At 41.6% G+C, this 17,805-nt stretch overlaps 1 protein-coding gene across 14 annotated transcripts in view; it reads left to right on the top strand.

The window, feature by feature from the left end:
- LOC146008065 (microtubule-associated protein tau-like) overlaps nt 1–17,805 on the top strand; it is a 99,311-nt gene that overhangs the window by 42,512 nt on the left and 38,994 nt on the right. For 13 of the 14 annotated variants that reach the window (XM_083146980.1, XM_083146976.1, XM_083146975.1 and 10 more), the window contains 3 exons: nt 5,255–5,341; nt 9,120–9,185; nt 11,800–12,537. In XM_083146980.1, coding sequence (XP_083003106.1) covers nt 5,255–5,341; nt 9,120–9,185; nt 11,800–12,537 — 891 coding nt within the window. The remainder of the gene's footprint in view (nt 1–5,254; nt 5,342–9,119; nt 9,186–11,799; nt 12,538–17,805) is intronic. The other variant, XM_083146977.1, reaches the window with a different exon arrangement.

The raw sequence follows: 17,805 nt of genomic DNA, 5'->3' as shown, positions 1-17,805 counted from the left end.
AAGCATGGTGAGCCATGCAAGGGGACGCGGTACACTGATAAGGGTTCCATGTTGACGTAAGTCAACATAGACACAAAAATGTGAAAAACTTATGTCGAACTTTTCCATGTCTAAACTTTTCTATATCGACCTATTGCTTGCATCAACCTTTTTTCCATATCGACCTAAGCCATGTAAACCTTTTTAAGATGTTGGGCAAGTTCAATGGGTATTTCTTGCATGCACTGGACAACATGAAAAAGATAACTCTGGCTCTGTTATTGCTGCTGTTAAGCTGGCCATACATCAGAAAGATCGATCTTAAGATCGATTGCACTCATGATTGTGTACAATTTCCCTTGAAATCCCCAGCAGTCCTTGGTGGTTTTTGGACACACAATCTACACACAATCGATCATATGATCAGTCATACAATCCATCTGCTGCATGATTTTGTACACAAGATGTGCACACAATCTGCATACAATCCATCATACAATCAGTCATACAATCCATCTTATGATTGATTGTATGATTGTGTACACAAGATGTGCACACAATCTGCATACAATCCATCTTACAATCAATTGAGATTGTATGATTGGGTACAATATCTTTCTGATGTATGGCCAGCTTAAGTCACCAGCGCATTTCTCCACCCACCCAAGCCTAAAAATATCCCATTTCATTTAGAATTTTTGCTAGATTCTCCTATTGTTATTTTGGTCCTTGAGGTTGGGAATTATGGGAGCAGATGGGTATGGTATAAAAGGTCAATAGGCACGATATGGTCGACATGCATATGGTCAACATGGTTAAAAATTTGGCATGTCCAAAAGGACAAATAAACATGCTATCTAAGTAGCAGATTGGGTGTTGGCAAGGGGTGGTTCACCAAGCAGCTACTTAAAGGGATGGAGTAAATCCTTGTGTGTCAAAAGGGCAATATGGTCATCACATGAAAAGGGCAGCAGGAGGGTTTTTTCCTTTGTATTTTTTTGGGTCAATTTGTAGATTTGCGCATATGGACCTCAAATTAGTGTAACGTGTTTCCTAACGTGGATCGCTTTTCTCGCCATTCTTCAGACAAGCTCACTTTACTGTTTCCAGTCAGAGTCCATGTAGACGGTACAGTATTAAAAATAGTAAAAACAAAAAATTATAACACATGTCGACCTTTTCATGTTGACCGTATGACCATGTTGACCATATGCATGTCAATAATATGGTGTAAACCTATAATTTAGATACTGGAGCAAATGGGAGGAATGTACAGTATCTAGGTGGCCAGGAAGGTCCCCACCCTAGTTGCAGATGATAGCTGTGGTTTAGGACCTGTGAGTGACAGAACTACAAGTAGATATATGGAAGGTAGAAAACACTGACTGTTCCACAGTTCTGTGACACTTGCAATGATGCAGCATACTTTCCCTGCACACGATTATGAAGTTGCTCAAGGCTGTGCATCAGGGGAACTCATTCACTCATCTGTCCCTCGTATAGTCAGATAATGAACTCCGAGTTCATGATGCCACGTTTGTAAAAATGTACAACACTGCATTTTATGGGAGACGGCAGAGTGACAGGGCTAAGCTGCCGCTAGGCACAACACGATAGATCGCTACCATCATGTAAGGGTCTCCCGACTGCCACCACCACAATTTGCTGACCATTGCCCACCAGTTGCAAAATAAAAAAAATAAGTTGTAATGAAAAAGAAAGGAATTACCTGGCCCCATCTGACCATCAGCCTAGCGGAGCTCTCTTGCAAGTGAGCATCCTCTGCCATCCCTCTCCCCCAGTGCGTGCCTCTCCCTTAAGCATGTGCCACACATGCCTAGTGGTAAATCCACCATTGATGGGAGGGAAATGTTACATATGCTATTACTTCTGTGTGATGTTTGCTGCATAGGCTACTGGTAACATGCACTTTCGGTGTAGTAGCTGCAGTGTAAAAGCCGTGACCCAGCACTATAGATTGCTGCAGTAAAACTTGCAATGTCAGGTGTGTATGAAGCAGCGCCAGCAGCATTTAAGTCCATGCAAACCAAACAGCAGTTACATTGTGATGTTTTAGCATTAAAGCTTCCCAAAAATAATACTGTGTTTGGACCAACCTGGCCAAAAGTCTCACTATCATGCTTGTTGGATTTGATTAAGTGTGGTAATGACTAGTCAACCCAATAATAATAATAATAATAATAATTGTATTTATATAGTGCTCTTTTGCCAGAAGTTGCTGCAGGTACCTTGGTCCTTGGTCATGTAGTGCTTTGAAACTCAGTGAGTTAATCTTGGAGATGATTCACCATTTTTTGTTCAGCCAGTGGAGGGAGTATGGAATGGGAGTTATGTCGCTAGAACGGGCCTGGCAGAAGTGTTTTGTACCAGCGGTAATGGGTGCAATTCTTTTGCTGGGAATAAGTGTCAAGCCACCATCCTGCACAAAGCTACGATTCTGCACATGATCAGAGATTTGTAAGACATAGTGGGGCAGATGTATTAAGCCTGGTGAAGAGATAAACTGGAGATAAAGTGGAAGTAGATAACGCACCAGCCAATCAGATCCCAACTGCCATATTTCAAACACGGCTGATTGGCTGGTGCGTTATCTTTTCCATGTTATCTCCACTTTATCTCCAGTTTATCTCTTCTCCAGGCTTAATACATCTGACCCACCTGATTGTGAGTCTTAAGTGGTTGTGCCATCCTTGCATCTTTTGTTGTAATCACATCTGTGACTTCATGCTAATGCGGCTGCCAATCATTTTCCTGGTGTACCCAGGTGTTGCCGTACATCTTTATGCACAAGAACAAAGATCTACACTCGCAGAATTTATAGATGCTGCTTTGCTCTCTGGTGCATCTAGATGCCACCATTGGTTGCACCTTTTAAACTTGCACCACCAATATGGCAGCTTCACATTCCAAGTTTGGTCTCCTATGTGATCAGCAAGCTTGCGACACCCCAACAGGATACAACATCTCTGTCCATCTTTTCATCCACCCCCTATAATTGCCCAGGAATTTCTGCTACCATGTATATGAAGTTGATTACAGTGCAACTCTGATGCAATGGTCAAACAAAAAAAACAATAGTTCCACTGCATCCCAAATTGCAACTACGGCCAACTCCGAATTCTGCCCAGGTTGAACCGATGTAGCCACACCGTGGCGTACCTGTACAGCCAGGTCACTGTAGTTTGCGGAAAATGATCTGGCCATTTGGCAATCTGAGTAAGCGCTCAGAATACTCACTGTTTGGCGTAAGAATCATTTCAGGAAGATATTTCAGAATAAATAGATCTACTTTGTATCCAGCTAAATACTTGCTGTCATCAGTTGAAACTATAATCATTATTCAGCAGGTGAAAGCTGAAAGCATATAATGCTAACATTTGGCGGTTTCCAAAAGTGTATGGTATTTATGAATTAATGTGACTGGTTCCCAGCATTCTGTAGTCCTTCTTGAAAAGCTTCTTATGGGACATTAATTCTTATAGACCAGCAAACCTCACTTACTATTTTCATCATGGCTTGTTGTACTTCATGCCAACCCAAATACCCCAAGCAAAGAGTTGTATGTTACACTAGGGATCAGGTTTATATTTAAATGGTGAAGCGGACGCACTGACATTCCATGCACTTGTCACTTCTCAGCTACTAGGACAGAGCTATTACAGAACAGGAAATAAGCATTTTTCTCTCCATTACAGTGAAGTACAGTAAAACATTTAAAATAAATGCATACATAATGGTTCAATCAGACTACTTAGTATAAAACAATATATGTGAGAAGCTATTGACAAAGCATTACAGTGCATTGCTCTGCACCTATACAGTAGCTTCCATTAGAAGGATGCTGAAAGACAATGTAAAAGGTTGATCTACAGAGCCGTAACAAAATAGAATAGCATCAACGCAGTGTTTGTGAATATATTTAAATACTATTTGATATATTTGTTGTGCGACCATCTGATTTAATACAAAAATAATGTGTAGTCAATGTAGAACTTATTATCAGATGACGTAATATCTTACACTTCAGCCAATATTAAATGATGTCCAAAAGACTTCAAAGTAAGTATTAGTCAGTCACTCAGGGGCTACTGTTCAGTTAAGCCACCGGCCCTTTTACAGGAATAACCATTAAATGAATGTTTAATTTATGCATTGTTTTGTTGTATTTCACAACTAGATGAAATAAATTGTTTATGTGTACAGTATAAGGCATATAGAATTAGGGGCCTGATTCTGGTTCACTCACAAAAATGAATTATCTCTCTAATGGACAAAACCATGTGCATTGCAGGTAGGGCAGAAAGAGTTATGGTGTGTACACACATTAGATGTGCCTTAAGATCCTATCCACGATCTGATCAGATAGGATCGTGGATAGGATCTTAAGGCACATCTGATTTGCATCCTATCTTGACTATATAGTGCAGATCTGCACTATATAGACAAGGCAGCCAAGACTTTCTGGCTTCCGATACGTGAACGCGCATCGGGATCGGATCGGGATCGCAAGGGTTAAAACCCTTGCGATCTGCATCCGATGCCGATCCGATGTTGACTATATCGTCAACATCGGAAAAGAAAATCGGACCGTGTGTACACAGCATAGTGGGGTTTGTACTTCAAACTGATATCTATATTGCAGTGTAAAAATAAAGCAGCCAGTATTTACTATGCACAGAAACGAAATGACACCCATATTTAACTCTCTGAACATGTTACATCTGCCCCATCTGCAGTGCACATGGTTTTGTCCATTAGAGAGAGAATTTGCTTTTGTGAGTGAACCAGAATCAGGCCCTAGATTGTATAGTGATACTTGCATGCAAATTAAGAGAATTGTAGTGTGCATTTGTCTATGTATGTAGAAATAGGATTAGGATAAACAGGGCATGTTTTAATACATACCCAGCATGCAGAACAATAGAGTTTTCTGTACTGCACAGTTGTCTATATAGATGGGAAAAAGGAACAGAAGAAAAATGTGGACAAATTTCTTAAAAAAGAAATAAAAACAGGCATATCAGGTTTTTACTAAAAAAGTAATAAATAATCTGCAATTAGCATTTTAAGATTAATGGTTAATATGTGTTTCCGCACTTTTATATATTTTTATAGCAAAAAAATCCTTATAATCAGGACTATGATTATGTCTGGAAAGCAGGTTCAATCGCATAAACTTTCATTTTACAGAGCACATGTCTGTTTTATCACTATAGACCTACTTATTGCACGCTGTTTTATCATCCTTTTACAGACGGGGCCACTGTGCTAGACCAGGATCTAGCACATGTTGATGGAGTAAAAGGACAGGGTCATACAGAGATCCCTGAGGGAGCCACTGGTAAGGCAGAGTTTGCCCGGTTTAACCAGTTTTTCACCAGTGCCCTACAGGGTGCAGCATTCCCCTGCGGCTGTGACTCTTTGCTATCCTCCGGTTTGCTTTTCTGCTCAGAATCTCAGTTTGTGTGATAAAAGCAGGTGCTGGATCAAACACAAAGATACTCTTTCCAAAGCATATTTGTCCTTGAATTTGTTCTAGTCTCAGCCTCAGTTGCCATATAAATATAAACTGCAGTGGTGTTCTCATTTGATCAGGGTTGTGTTCCAGGCTGCCCTAGGCATTGCCAATGAAAATGTCCTAATTTAGAAATTGTATGCAACACATACCCGTAATCTTTTATATAGTAAACCCAGCCTCCTTTGTTTTACAAAGAAGAAAAATAGTAAAAAACTAAAATAAAAACATGTCAAATTAGGGTAAATAAAGGCCTGATTTTAACTGACAGTACTTTGAGTCAGTGCTATACAATATTCTGTGGCAGATATATTAAGCCTGGTGAAGTGATAAAGTGTTAGGGTGCATACACATTGGGCAATTTTTAGCCCATTTCAAATTAAGCATGGATTACTCCATGTGTATGCCTCCAAGCGATGGGGATGCGTGGTCCCGCTCAGATTTTCTGCACATGCAGTCATGATCTAGTTAGATTGCTCTGCATGTGCATCAGGTATGGAAATTAGCACAGATCCCTCAGTACACATATCGCTATGTGTGCTGGGTGATCTAGCCAAGGATGTGTGCTGAGAGATCTGTGCTATCTAGATCGCTCAGCTGGGAAGTCCCAAGTGTACGGGCTTAAGGTCTAATCTAATCATCAGCTCATCAGCTCATAACTGCCAGTTGAAAATGAAAGTTAGGAGCAAATTGGCTGCTGCGTGATAAAAGTGACCTTCCACTTTTATCACTTCTCCAGGATAAATACATCTGCCTTCTGTTTCTTAACCCTTGTTGTGTAAAAAAAAAAATATATATTTTCTATATGAGGTAAACATTACAGGTCATTATGATAAATAAAAATGTTTGCTTGGTAAGTTTCACACCTATTTTGACAAATTGACTTAGCACTCAAAGGGTTAAGCACCAGTTTTTGTGGTACTGCAAGTTCCAGCTAGGGAACACTTGTACTAGTTGTTACACAAAAGCCAAAGTTGGTATATACCATGCTTTAAACACCAGCCCTGAAACATAGTAGAACAGTTAGACCCTACAGCCTGATCCTTTGGCCTCCTTTTATAACAGCTGCTATTTGCCTCGCTATCATCTTCTATTGCCTTTGCTGGTAGATCTTTTTTTTAATCTGGTATCCTTTCAGTACAGTAGTATTCTCTTCTATCTAGCATGACTCTCCTATCCTACAGTGTAGCTTATTTTAATTTTCCTACTGCTTTGCTGCATCTATTGCTTCTAACTTTCTGCATTCTCTGCTGCAGCAATAATTGTAGCAACATTCTAGCGTGTTGCTGTGTTATTATTGTACTTGATGATATCTGATCACAAAACCAAGCAGTATCATAAGAATGGGTGTGGTATATGTGGTCGACACCAAATAGATAACATGCACAAGTTTGACGTGGAAAAAGGTTAACACAGAAAAAGGTTTATGTGAGTTTTTTATGTTTCATTTGTCAGTGTCGATACCTGAGCATGTCAACCCCCAATTAGTTAGCCCTTATATGACACTTTACCGTTCTCAGAGTCCACGTGTATCAAAGAGTAAAAAAAAAAATCACAAAAAATGTACGTCGATCTTTCCACATGTCAACCTTTTAATGTGTATCGACCTTTCCATAGTGATGTCGACCTTTTGCTTGTATTGACCTTTTGACCATGTTGACCATATGTATGTTAACCATATGGTACTGACCTACAGTATTGACAGTACAGGTATTGCGGGGGGCCTCCGTCACCGTACGGCGATGCCAGCCGCATATGTTAGTACATATGCGCTGGCAGCAAAGGGCAGCAATGTATATTAATACATCCCGCCCCTTTGTCTGTCAGCCATCCGGATACCTATAAGAATGAGTTAAGCTAAGTTAATTCAGGTATCCATTGGCATTATGTTTGTATCCAAACACAACAGTTTAAACCTCATGTGCTTTTTATATACAGTTCACATGCGGTTACCCAAGGTTGAGATGCACTGGATATTCTTTATGTGGTAGGGAGGTGGAGAATAATTTATGACCTGTTTATGTCAATGGGGTTACTAACACTATTGTAGCACAACCCCATTTAAGTGAATGGCCTTACGAATGAATGAATGAATGAATGAATCAATCAATCAATCAATCAATCAATCACATGAATGAATAAAAAAAGCAAACAGTAAATTAGTTCAACTAGGTGAGTTAACCATAGTGAGTTAATGCACAGTGAGCTACCATGGAAATTGGACAACTTTTTGTCCATTTAGAGTGCTGATATATGAAAGCCTCTAGAAACTATGGAGACACATGTAGAATTATTTTTTGCGAGCATTGAAATGCCAGTGGGTAACAAGCCTTAACCCCTTCAGTGGTGGATTTTTTTAGGGAGCGCTCCCCACTGGGACCACTGTAACCCCCGGGTCCGAGCAGCTCCACTGAACAGTCCATCAGCCGCTGCCTGGCCCTGCCCCCGGCAACCCGGCTGTGTGCGCCGTGACGTTACAAGGGGGGAGGGAGGCAGGGCAGCTGCTAAAGAATATAGGCATGCTGCATATCATTTTAATTAGCACAAGCTGTGTCTGCATCCTGTTTGCACAAATATGCATTGTAATGGAAAAATGCAAATATGCTCAGCGCAACCAGGCCATGCCATGGCATGATGTTTAAATGCTAGGAGGCTAGATGTATGTGGAAGTATCTGTATTTATAGATTATACAATTACACTGAATATTACAATATAACCTTTTTGCATATCTACCTTTAGGACCTTATTCAGGTCTGTTCGCAACTGGCGCTCGTTCACATGGTGACCAATGTTTGTTATTGCGCATGCGCTGAGTGCATGCATACCCGGCGCAAAATTGGACGGCTGGGTGCACGCACCCATGCTTGTATGTGGAGGGCATGGGGTGGCGGGCTGGCTCATTAGCATATGGGAACGCCCAGCATTTTATGGGCATTCTCATGAGAATACAGGGCATTCTCATGGTAATGAGGGCATGACGTGGCCAATGGGGGCGGGCAGCTGACATCACCGGATGTCTCCCATTTCATCCTGGATGTGCACGCATATGTAAGGGTGCCTCAGTCTTGACATATGCGTGCACCTTCCACATCATTCCATGGTCGGCAACAATGGAATGATGTGGGCGGTCCACTGCATGCTGCGAATGGATGTATATGCAAAACATACATTCGCAGCCAGTGTGAGGAACGTGCCCTGCGAATGGTGGGCCGGCGTGCCAACATTCACAAGGCGGGGTTCAATTGACTTGCAAGGATGCGTATACGAATCCAAGTGAATCAACCTGAATAACGCCCTTAGTCACATCATTAACTATTGAACCTAGGTTGATGGTGCCTTCGTGAAATCAGTCTCACTCGCTCACCTCAGTAACTCTGCCCACGTGGTGATATGTACCTGCTTGTGCCGCACCAGACTGATTTCCAACAAATGATCACTAGACATGAGACTGACTGTCAACTGGATCTGCTGAATTTGGCAACCCACATAGCTGGCTAAATTGGGCATAAATCTGGTCATTGGTTAACGTTGTTAACATATGAGGCCAGCGATTATATAAAGATATTGAGAACCACTCACCTGATATTCCTTTATGTCCTTCAGCTGAGGAAGCCAGTGTCGGTAACACCCCCAACCATGAAGACCAGGCTGCAGGGAATGCAGTAAAAGGTACAACCACTTACCTGTTAGTCACACGAGCAATTCCAGGGAAAAAATAAGTTACCTCAAAACTGTTCCTGCACACTATACAGCTTTGTAATGTTCATACATATATTGTGTAAGTGCTTTCATGTACAGAAGTTACTATAGGAGATGGCGTGACCTGCCGTTAGGCAATTTACACAGCTTACTTCCTTCATAGAATAAGTAAGCCATGCAGATCATTGGCTTCCTCGTTAGCCTCACTTTTCAGCTCTATCAGTGTTTGCATATGTTTAATTTAATGTTTGGCATTATATTGTTTTTACTTTGTATCTTCCATGACAACTGCTATAAGGAAATAAGTTTGCATTTAAAGAATATAAGGCTACCTCCTTCTTCCCTTTGGTGTCTTCTTTACTGTCTAGCTGGTGGCAAGCAGTCCTTGGCTAGGATCACTTTTTTTATTTTAGGGGATGGTTTGCACTTTGCACAGTCCCTGCTGGTAAGGATGGGGGCTGGTTCTGCTCTGAAAGGACTAATGGTAGTTTTGCATCCATCTAAGTCTTCAGGAGTATCAAGGATGAAAGCTTGGAATCCTGGGAACAAAGCCTTGATATTGGCTGCAGGGATATCATCTTGCAGGGCGGAGGGGGTGGGGCCTTCTGAATGCATTTGAGTTTAGATCAGCTGTGCATATTTCTTCCTGCTTTGCAGAGTGTGTGTGGGCTCAGTCATGGAGCTAATGCTGATAGAGCTCTGTTTTGTGCCTGTTTTTCAAACGTTGTGGACTTATAAGTCAAAAACTGCCAAAGTTAATAGTAGATCCTGTACAGTCAGTGATTTCACTAGTCTGTGGGCTATTCAGACATTTGCAGACTATAGTGCTCTATGACACATGGAAAAGCAAATCAAGGCCTGAATCGTGAGAACACTGGGAAAGAGATTCTGCCAGGACTTCTTATAGCTTAAATGTGGCGGTGATGCCACATTTGAGCAGTTCCATTGTTGCTGTGTATAGGTGTGGAGAGACAAGAGAAAGGTGGTGAGCTAAAATGTACAAAGTGACCCATTTGAGTGCCCAGATGGCACTTTTTGCCCATTAGTTTTAGCTGGCGACGGGACCCTAAGTTGCCAAGTTCATACACATTTTCCAATGCAGGGGGGTGATGGGGATCACTAGCGATATCTTCTGGTTCCCTCCCAGCAGGGCCTAATAGAATTTATCGCTAAGGACAGTGGGGGCATGCATAATGGGTATACACACTGAAAATTTTGGGATATATGAAGATTGCTCTTTCTGTATATCCGACAGAGATTTTGTTGGTACTTATATCTGTCCACTTTATCTCTTTCCAAGGCTTAGTACATCGATTCAGAACCTTATATTATGCAGTAGTGATTAGAAGAGCTAATGACTTAAGCCCTGGCAGGAGGTTTCCTATCTAAGTGTTGTAAGCAACTGTTAGCCGAACCTCAGGAGTGAATGTAGCTGCTGTCAGAGCAGTCTGTAGTAGTGGCTGGTATGGATGGCTGAAATGGAAATGTGAAAATTATTACCAATGATTGTATTTTCGGGAATCTCTTCATGGCAGCCTGGTGCACACTTCTTTTTGCATTTCTATTATTATTATTATTAGTAGTAGTAGTAGTAGTATTATGTTTTTATCTTTTCCTTGTATGTCACTACTTGGGTTCTCTTGTAGCTTTCTACTTTTGTTTGTCTGTTCTTTTAATATACGTAGCATTTTAATGCTGGGCAACAGTCAGAAGACACCAGATGGAAGGAGGAGGTAACCTTATATGATTCCAGAGCGATTTTCTTTCCTGTCTAGCCTTGAAATGTAAAAGGGCAATCCCTATAGTAGTGTCTGCCTTGAAAGTACAGGTTACAGATAATTGTTACATTTGTTTTATCCTTTACTGCAGTTCTGTTGATCATGCAGCCCAAGTAGAAGTATATTATTAAATCCACAGGAAGATAAATTGCTCTACTGATGTTTTCCTAACTCAGTTTATATATTTGCTACTTATCAACAGTGGCAAAGGTATTAAACGCTATACTGCATGAACATCTTACTGTTTAGTCTTGGACATGAAGTACGGCAAGCATAATACCAGCAGAGTAATTATGTTACCCGAGTGAATGTAGTCCGCTTCAACGCACATGGGAAACTATGATAAATGAGACTGATGCAATAAGATAGGGAAATATAGTTGATTTATTTTATGCCGTGCTCTGGCACCGGGACAGCAGTGTTACAAGGTCCGGGCAGATCATCATAAGTTGAAGGCCACCAGTGAACATTAGAAGTTTGATAACATATATAAAGCATTATTTGACCAATAAAGGTCTTACATACATTCATGCATTATAAAGTTATGGATTACTGTGCATTTTCTATATGTTGTGTATGCCATAATGTACATACATATCATCTGACAGCCAGTTGCTATATTTTGTTGTTACAGTTTCATTATGTTTGTTACAGTTTCTATATTAGTGGTGTATGATTTGTTCTTTGTATAGAAACAATTATTTTAAGACAATGTTTAGTGTTGTTAGTTTTTTTCTGTGGAAAATGAGGATACACATTTACATCTTTCATGTTGTCATACCAAACTTACCCTTCCTGAACCCCAGAGATTAAACACCCAGCAGCAGTCACAGGAGAGACAGAGATACAGGAGTCCTCTAGTTTCACGCAAGAAATCGAACTGGAACAGGAAGCAGATATCTCAGAAACCTCAGTGGAGAACCACCAGGAAACACACCCTGAAGACCTATGTGTTGTTACTGGTGATACATATGAAGATATCAGTCCTGGCTGGGAAGCAGTGAGTAATGAAATAACTGAACCTGAACTGAATAAGCAAGAACAACACTCTATCTTAGCACAAGAAGCAAATGGTAAAGAGCACCATAAAGATGATTATAAAGGAAAATATGCTGCGGGGGAAGAGCAGGACAGCGAAGTTGGAGAGTTGGAGCAGGACAGTACAACTCCTACGGAATCTCCACTTGATATACTGCCTCTCACCAATGGCCAGACTGCTGATAGCCTTATAGCAGAAGATGCCAACAAGCTAATCAACGGCTCAGTTTTCACTGATTTAAATGATGAAGGTGCAAGCAAGTCATGTGTAGACATAGCAGCTGAATCTCTTTCAGTAGAAGAAGTGCTCCCTCGGCCACGGCCTTCTGTGTCAGTTTACCAAGTAGAGATTGATCCCAACAAACCCATAGACAAGAAGATGTCACCGTGTGAAGCTGCAGACTCACCAAGTGATACTTCAGAACAGCATTCACCATGTATGATCGAGACCCCCAGAAAGAAAATGCTTCCATATGGATCTGTCAGCCGGGTTCCTGTACCTAAAGGTGTGTTTCCAGTTCTCCTCTTATAATAGCTGGCCTACTAAAGTCTCCAGTCTCCTTGGGCTGCTCTTTGCCTTTTTTTTTTACTTGCTTGAAGGAAGCACAAGAATGATGTGCTTATTATACCCACCACTTTCCCTTTCTCCTTCACCATACCATTGCATGGCTCTCCCAGTGCATGATATACTTGCATGATCTCCATTCACCTCACCTCACTGCATGCCTTTCCATCAGAGATCCATGTGTGCTCATCTAACAGTAAGAGACACTGCTGAAGGGTATGACACTTTGAACAACAGCAAGATGGATTCTCTATAGCAATGGCTGTATTTTAGAATTAGTGCCTCCTCAGTATTTCCATTACACTTTGGCACATTTACAATTTTATGAGTATATTACTTAAGTATAACAGTGGCCAAATGTAATTCAATGTGTAAAATAGCATGATGAATGTAAATGTATAGTCGTCATGATCTACTTAGGGCACAGCCAAAGAGGTAGGAGGCCATGGTCAGCCTGAGAAGCTGCACTTGCCATAGGGCTGGAGCAAGTTTTAATGGTGAGTATTGTACGGACACTGAAAATACTATCGTCTCAGTCCTTTCATATCCGGCTGCTTGGTTGTACACAATGTACAAGGTCTTTGTATTTGCATAAAGTTACAGCCATGCAACTGCTAATATTAATGCATTGCTACACAATAGGCACTGCTGAAAACAGAAACATTGGGTCAGAGGTGCACAGCATTGAAGGTGGAATAAATAATGGAGGAAATGCTATAATATTCCACCTTCTAAAAAAAACTAAAAGTATTAAGCCAGAGGAAAGCAAAACAAAAACACCAGCGCGACAGATGGAAATTTTTGTCTCATTACTTTATTTTCAATTGAGCCTAATTCAGCATAGATCGCTTGTTAGATAAAAAGCAGTTGCCTGCAATCAAAAGCCGCTGCCCAGACAGAAATAAATAACTGTCTCTTGCAAAATTGGGAATGCATTGCAAATAGTGATTCACTCGCAGATATAGTCACAAAAACCCAACCATCAAACAGTTTTTTCCATCAGAGTATGGCCAGTATTCAATGCTCCCGATTCACAGTTTTTTCGGCGAATCGGGCTGTTTTCACTCCTTGCGGTGAATTTTTTTCACTGAAAATATGATTCACCCTATTCAATGTTCACCGAAAGCGAACAGTGAATGCCGGCCAGTTCTCCGTTTCATGCTCGCTGCAATTCGCTGGTGTATTTCAATGGGGTTTTCACTGGGATTCGCCGAGAGTGTATTCAATGCTCAAATGGAGAACTGCTTTCTCCATTGATTTTCGCCATGATTCTCCATTTTACATTCGGCATCTGGAGAGCCGGGAGCCGCTCATTAATATTCATTTATTCACTGCACACTGGTCCCGATCGTTACGTATGCACGATCGGGACCAGTGAGTGTAGCGGCTCCCTAGCACAGCCCCCTGCCAGCTCTGGGGGGCTCTCCCTGTGTCCCCGACAGCCCTCCGTCACCCCCACAGTGTCCGGCCCGGGCAGGGAGGCTTCCATCTCCCTGCCTGCAGCCGTCCCCTAGCTCCCCGGCGGCATTCGCCGGGGGATTAAAATTCGCCGTCAGGGGCAGAGAGCCCCTGAGGCGTTGAATAGGGCAGAGGGGTGGCTGCCGGGCGAATCTCCCTGAAGGGAGAATTGTGGCGAAAGTGCAGCGAATCCTACATAGGATTCGCTGCCAGCCGCGATTATATCAATTGAATGCCTGCCTCTGTCTAGGGCTTCCACTAATCTGCTAAAGAACGAGGCTGGAAGTGGTCATCACTGAAGTCGGAGACCCACCCAAAAAAACCCGGGCACGCCTGTGTTTTCACATACACACCCAGAAAAAGCAATGTTTCATCCCATAAACACTGGCTTCCTGACAATAATACTGTGCCTGCTATGCGTAAGGATATTTACTTGCTAATCATGGCCACGCATGCATAATGTGAATGCTGTACAGTCGTTTGATTATGAAACAGATTGTGACATTTTCTAATTAGCGATCCATGCTGAATTTGGCCTATTGGTACTCACAAATGCAAATTCCTTCTTAAATGAACAAAGCCAAGTGCACTGCAGGTGGGGCAGATGTTACTTGTGCGGAGAGAATTAAACTTGGGTGGGGTGTTACTTCAAAGTGAGATCTATATTGCAGTGTCAAAATAAAGCAGTCAGTATTTTCCCTGCACAGAAACAAAATAACTCATGCAAATCTAATTCTCTCTGCACACTTTACATCTTCCCCCCTGCAGTGCACATGGTTTTGTCCATTTGAGTAGGAATTTGCCTTTGCAAGTGAACCAGAATAAGGGTTATTTTCTGCATGAACATATATGGTCTTAAATGCTCTTTTATCTGATATTAAAGCATTGAAATACCTTTCTTTAAAAAAAAAAAAGAATCTGTCTAGTTTAAAATAAAAGCAAGTAATTTAGTACGGAAGTAAATGTTTAGATACTTAGAAGACAACTAAAGGTATGTACACACAGGGCACTCTCAATTCAGCTAACAGTGAGGGAGGGACGGTGCGGTGGTGGTAGGGGGGAGGGGCCATGTTGTTTCAACATAGTAGAAATAGAATGCACTGCACAGTCTATTTTTTACTTTTGATTACTATGCCACAGGGCCGCGCATCAGGATCAAATTGCTTTCACGTGCAGTAAACCACGGTGCCATTTGCACTAACTTGCTATCACTTTTAACTGTATAGGCAAAATCGATAGTGCCAATCGCACCGTGTGTACAGAGCATAACACTGTATTTGAGGAAGTTCTGCAGATTTGGACACCACTGTTTTCTCACATTCTTATTTGTGATATTAATATAATTTATTTACAGAGCACTGATACTGTGCAATAAGCATGAGACAGACAAAAACCCTTACAGTAAAATAGAAGGTAAACATGGCATTGCCTGAACTTACACTCTACTACCCTCAAACAGCACATCGGACCGAGTCGAGGTGCATTGTGAAAGCACCAAAGCTTATAACCCAGGTCGACCTACCCAGAATTTCAACCTGGGTTATAAGAAGGGTTAAACCTGGGATGTCTTATGTATAATGGGCGAGATTCTGGGTCTCATCTGGCATTGCCAGGTAAAAGGGGTATATAGGGGGATAGCTGGTGTAAATTACTGTAGCTATGTGATCCTCCAAGGGCGAACCAATTAGGCCAGAAAGCTGGAAGTATTGGAAATATTTTTTCACCTGCCCAGAGGCAGGAGAAACCAACCATACCTGATAACTTTTTGTGATTCCTGCCCTGAAAACACTTGAATATGTGAACTGATCTCAGATCCATGGGTTTTTGCACAAAGAAAGTGGGTGGTATTGAAATGCACAAAAAAACATCCTCAGGAAAAACTGGTTTTGGTTTAGGCAAAAAATGATTATGTATAAATGAACTTAAATGAGTGGAATGACAATTGTAGTTGCTAGTGGGTAAGGCTATTGTAAGGTAGCAGCATTATCTGTTGCTAATAAAAATTAGCTATTTGCTAGTGCAGCTAATGTTGGTGTAGTATAGTTGGAACTAGGAAAGACAGCAGAAGGTGAAGACATGAAAGATGAACCAGTCTTTGTAGAGATACTAGCTCTAAGCTTCCTATGGTGGTTCTAAGGAAGGCTTCTGCTTTCATACGGTACAGGCACGTTTGTGGTTATCGGTCAGTGTGGTGTATCTGTGCGTACCCCAGTGTTTCTTTATTATGCATTTTGCTGTAAAAAGCACCAGTGCATCTGTTCCCCATCTCTGTGGAGACAGTGGAGATTCCCAAAGGAGAAATACAGATACTGCTCAAAGGCATCATGTTGGATGGGGAAAGTTTATGAACAGCCATTTTCATAAAATTCCATTGAAAAAGAATAGGATCGCGATCTGGCATTTGACTGAGCGGTACTTATATGTTAGTTGGGCGCCCACTATAGTAAGTACGCTCATACCCCCACTATCCATGTCGGCATGGAGTTTACTTTATATAGTGTGGCGAGCGCAGAGCGCCACCGAGGCCGAAGCATGGCGAGCGTAGCGAGCCCCGCAGGTGGACACGGAAAACTAAGCAAATAGCTTAGTGGGCGCCCAACTAACATATAAGTACCGACTGGGCCTCTCCAGGACTTTTTTTTTCTGGTCTAAATATGGATCTTCTCTCCAGTCTTTCACCCCATGAAAGTACTAACAGGGTTTTATTACAGATGTATCTATTTTGTGCCTTATCCATTTTGCCCTCTTTGTAGAAAACACAAATTCTCTGTAATAGTTGTTAGATATTTAGGGGCAAATTTACTAAGATGGGAATTTTATTGAATATAGGATTTTGCTCATATTAATCAATCAGATTCTATCTAATATATTCTAGAAGGTTTTAAATTAATAAGAATTAATACAACTCCCATCTTAGTGAATTTATCCCTATGGGGTATATTTACTAAAGTGTGGGTTTCTAAAAACTTGCATTTTAGTAAATATACCCCCATAGTGGCCTTCCACATGAGCAATGTTCTCCTGTTTTTGGAAGATTAACCTGGGTCAAGCTGTTCACACTGCGCTGGGTCCATCCCTGGTGGATACCAGAGTCCATTCCCTGGTCACTCAAACTGGATTATTTTTTAAGGACACCTTTTGCACCAAAATCTTGGATCCGACCCGGAATTTGAATCATGGGGCCTGATTGCAGGACAAATGTGTTCTCAAAATGGGTAAAACCACGTGCACTGCAGGTGGGGCAGATGTAACATGTGCAGAGAGTTACATTTGGGTGGGGTGTGTTCAAACTGAAATCTAAAATTGCAGTGTAAAAATAAAGCAGTATTTACTCAGTATTTGCACAGAAACAAAATAATTCACCCAAATCTAGCCCACTTGCAGCGCACATGGTTTTGCCAATTTTGAGAACAAATTTGTCCTGTGATCAGGTCTGAATTAGGTCAGAGGTTCCAATCCTAAACGGACCCAGGAAATGACCCCATTTACAATGTGTACTGGCGCCTTTCACACTGGACATGATTTCTTGGAGCACTAGGAAATCCGCTGACCAGGACCAGCACAGTGCCTGTCCAGCTTTTAAGGATATCCCTGCTTGAGGTTAAATCAAAATATCTGAGGTACTAATTAAGGGCCTGATACAGACCTGTTTGCTAGACTGCGTATATTCGCACACTAGCGAACAGGTAAGCGCCACCCCTGTCCCCACCAAATGGTCGCTGACCATTGAATGATTTCAAATGGCCGCTGC

This window comes from Crinia signifera, chromosome 6, assembly GCF_055691185.1.
Source record: "Crinia signifera chromosome 6, ASM5569118v1, whole genome shotgun sequence".
Taxonomy (NCBI): Eukaryota; Metazoa; Chordata; class Amphibia; order Anura; family Myobatrachidae; genus Crinia; species Crinia signifera.
Note: the sequence above shows the minus strand (reverse complement) of the source record. Positions and strands in the feature narration are given on the sequence as shown.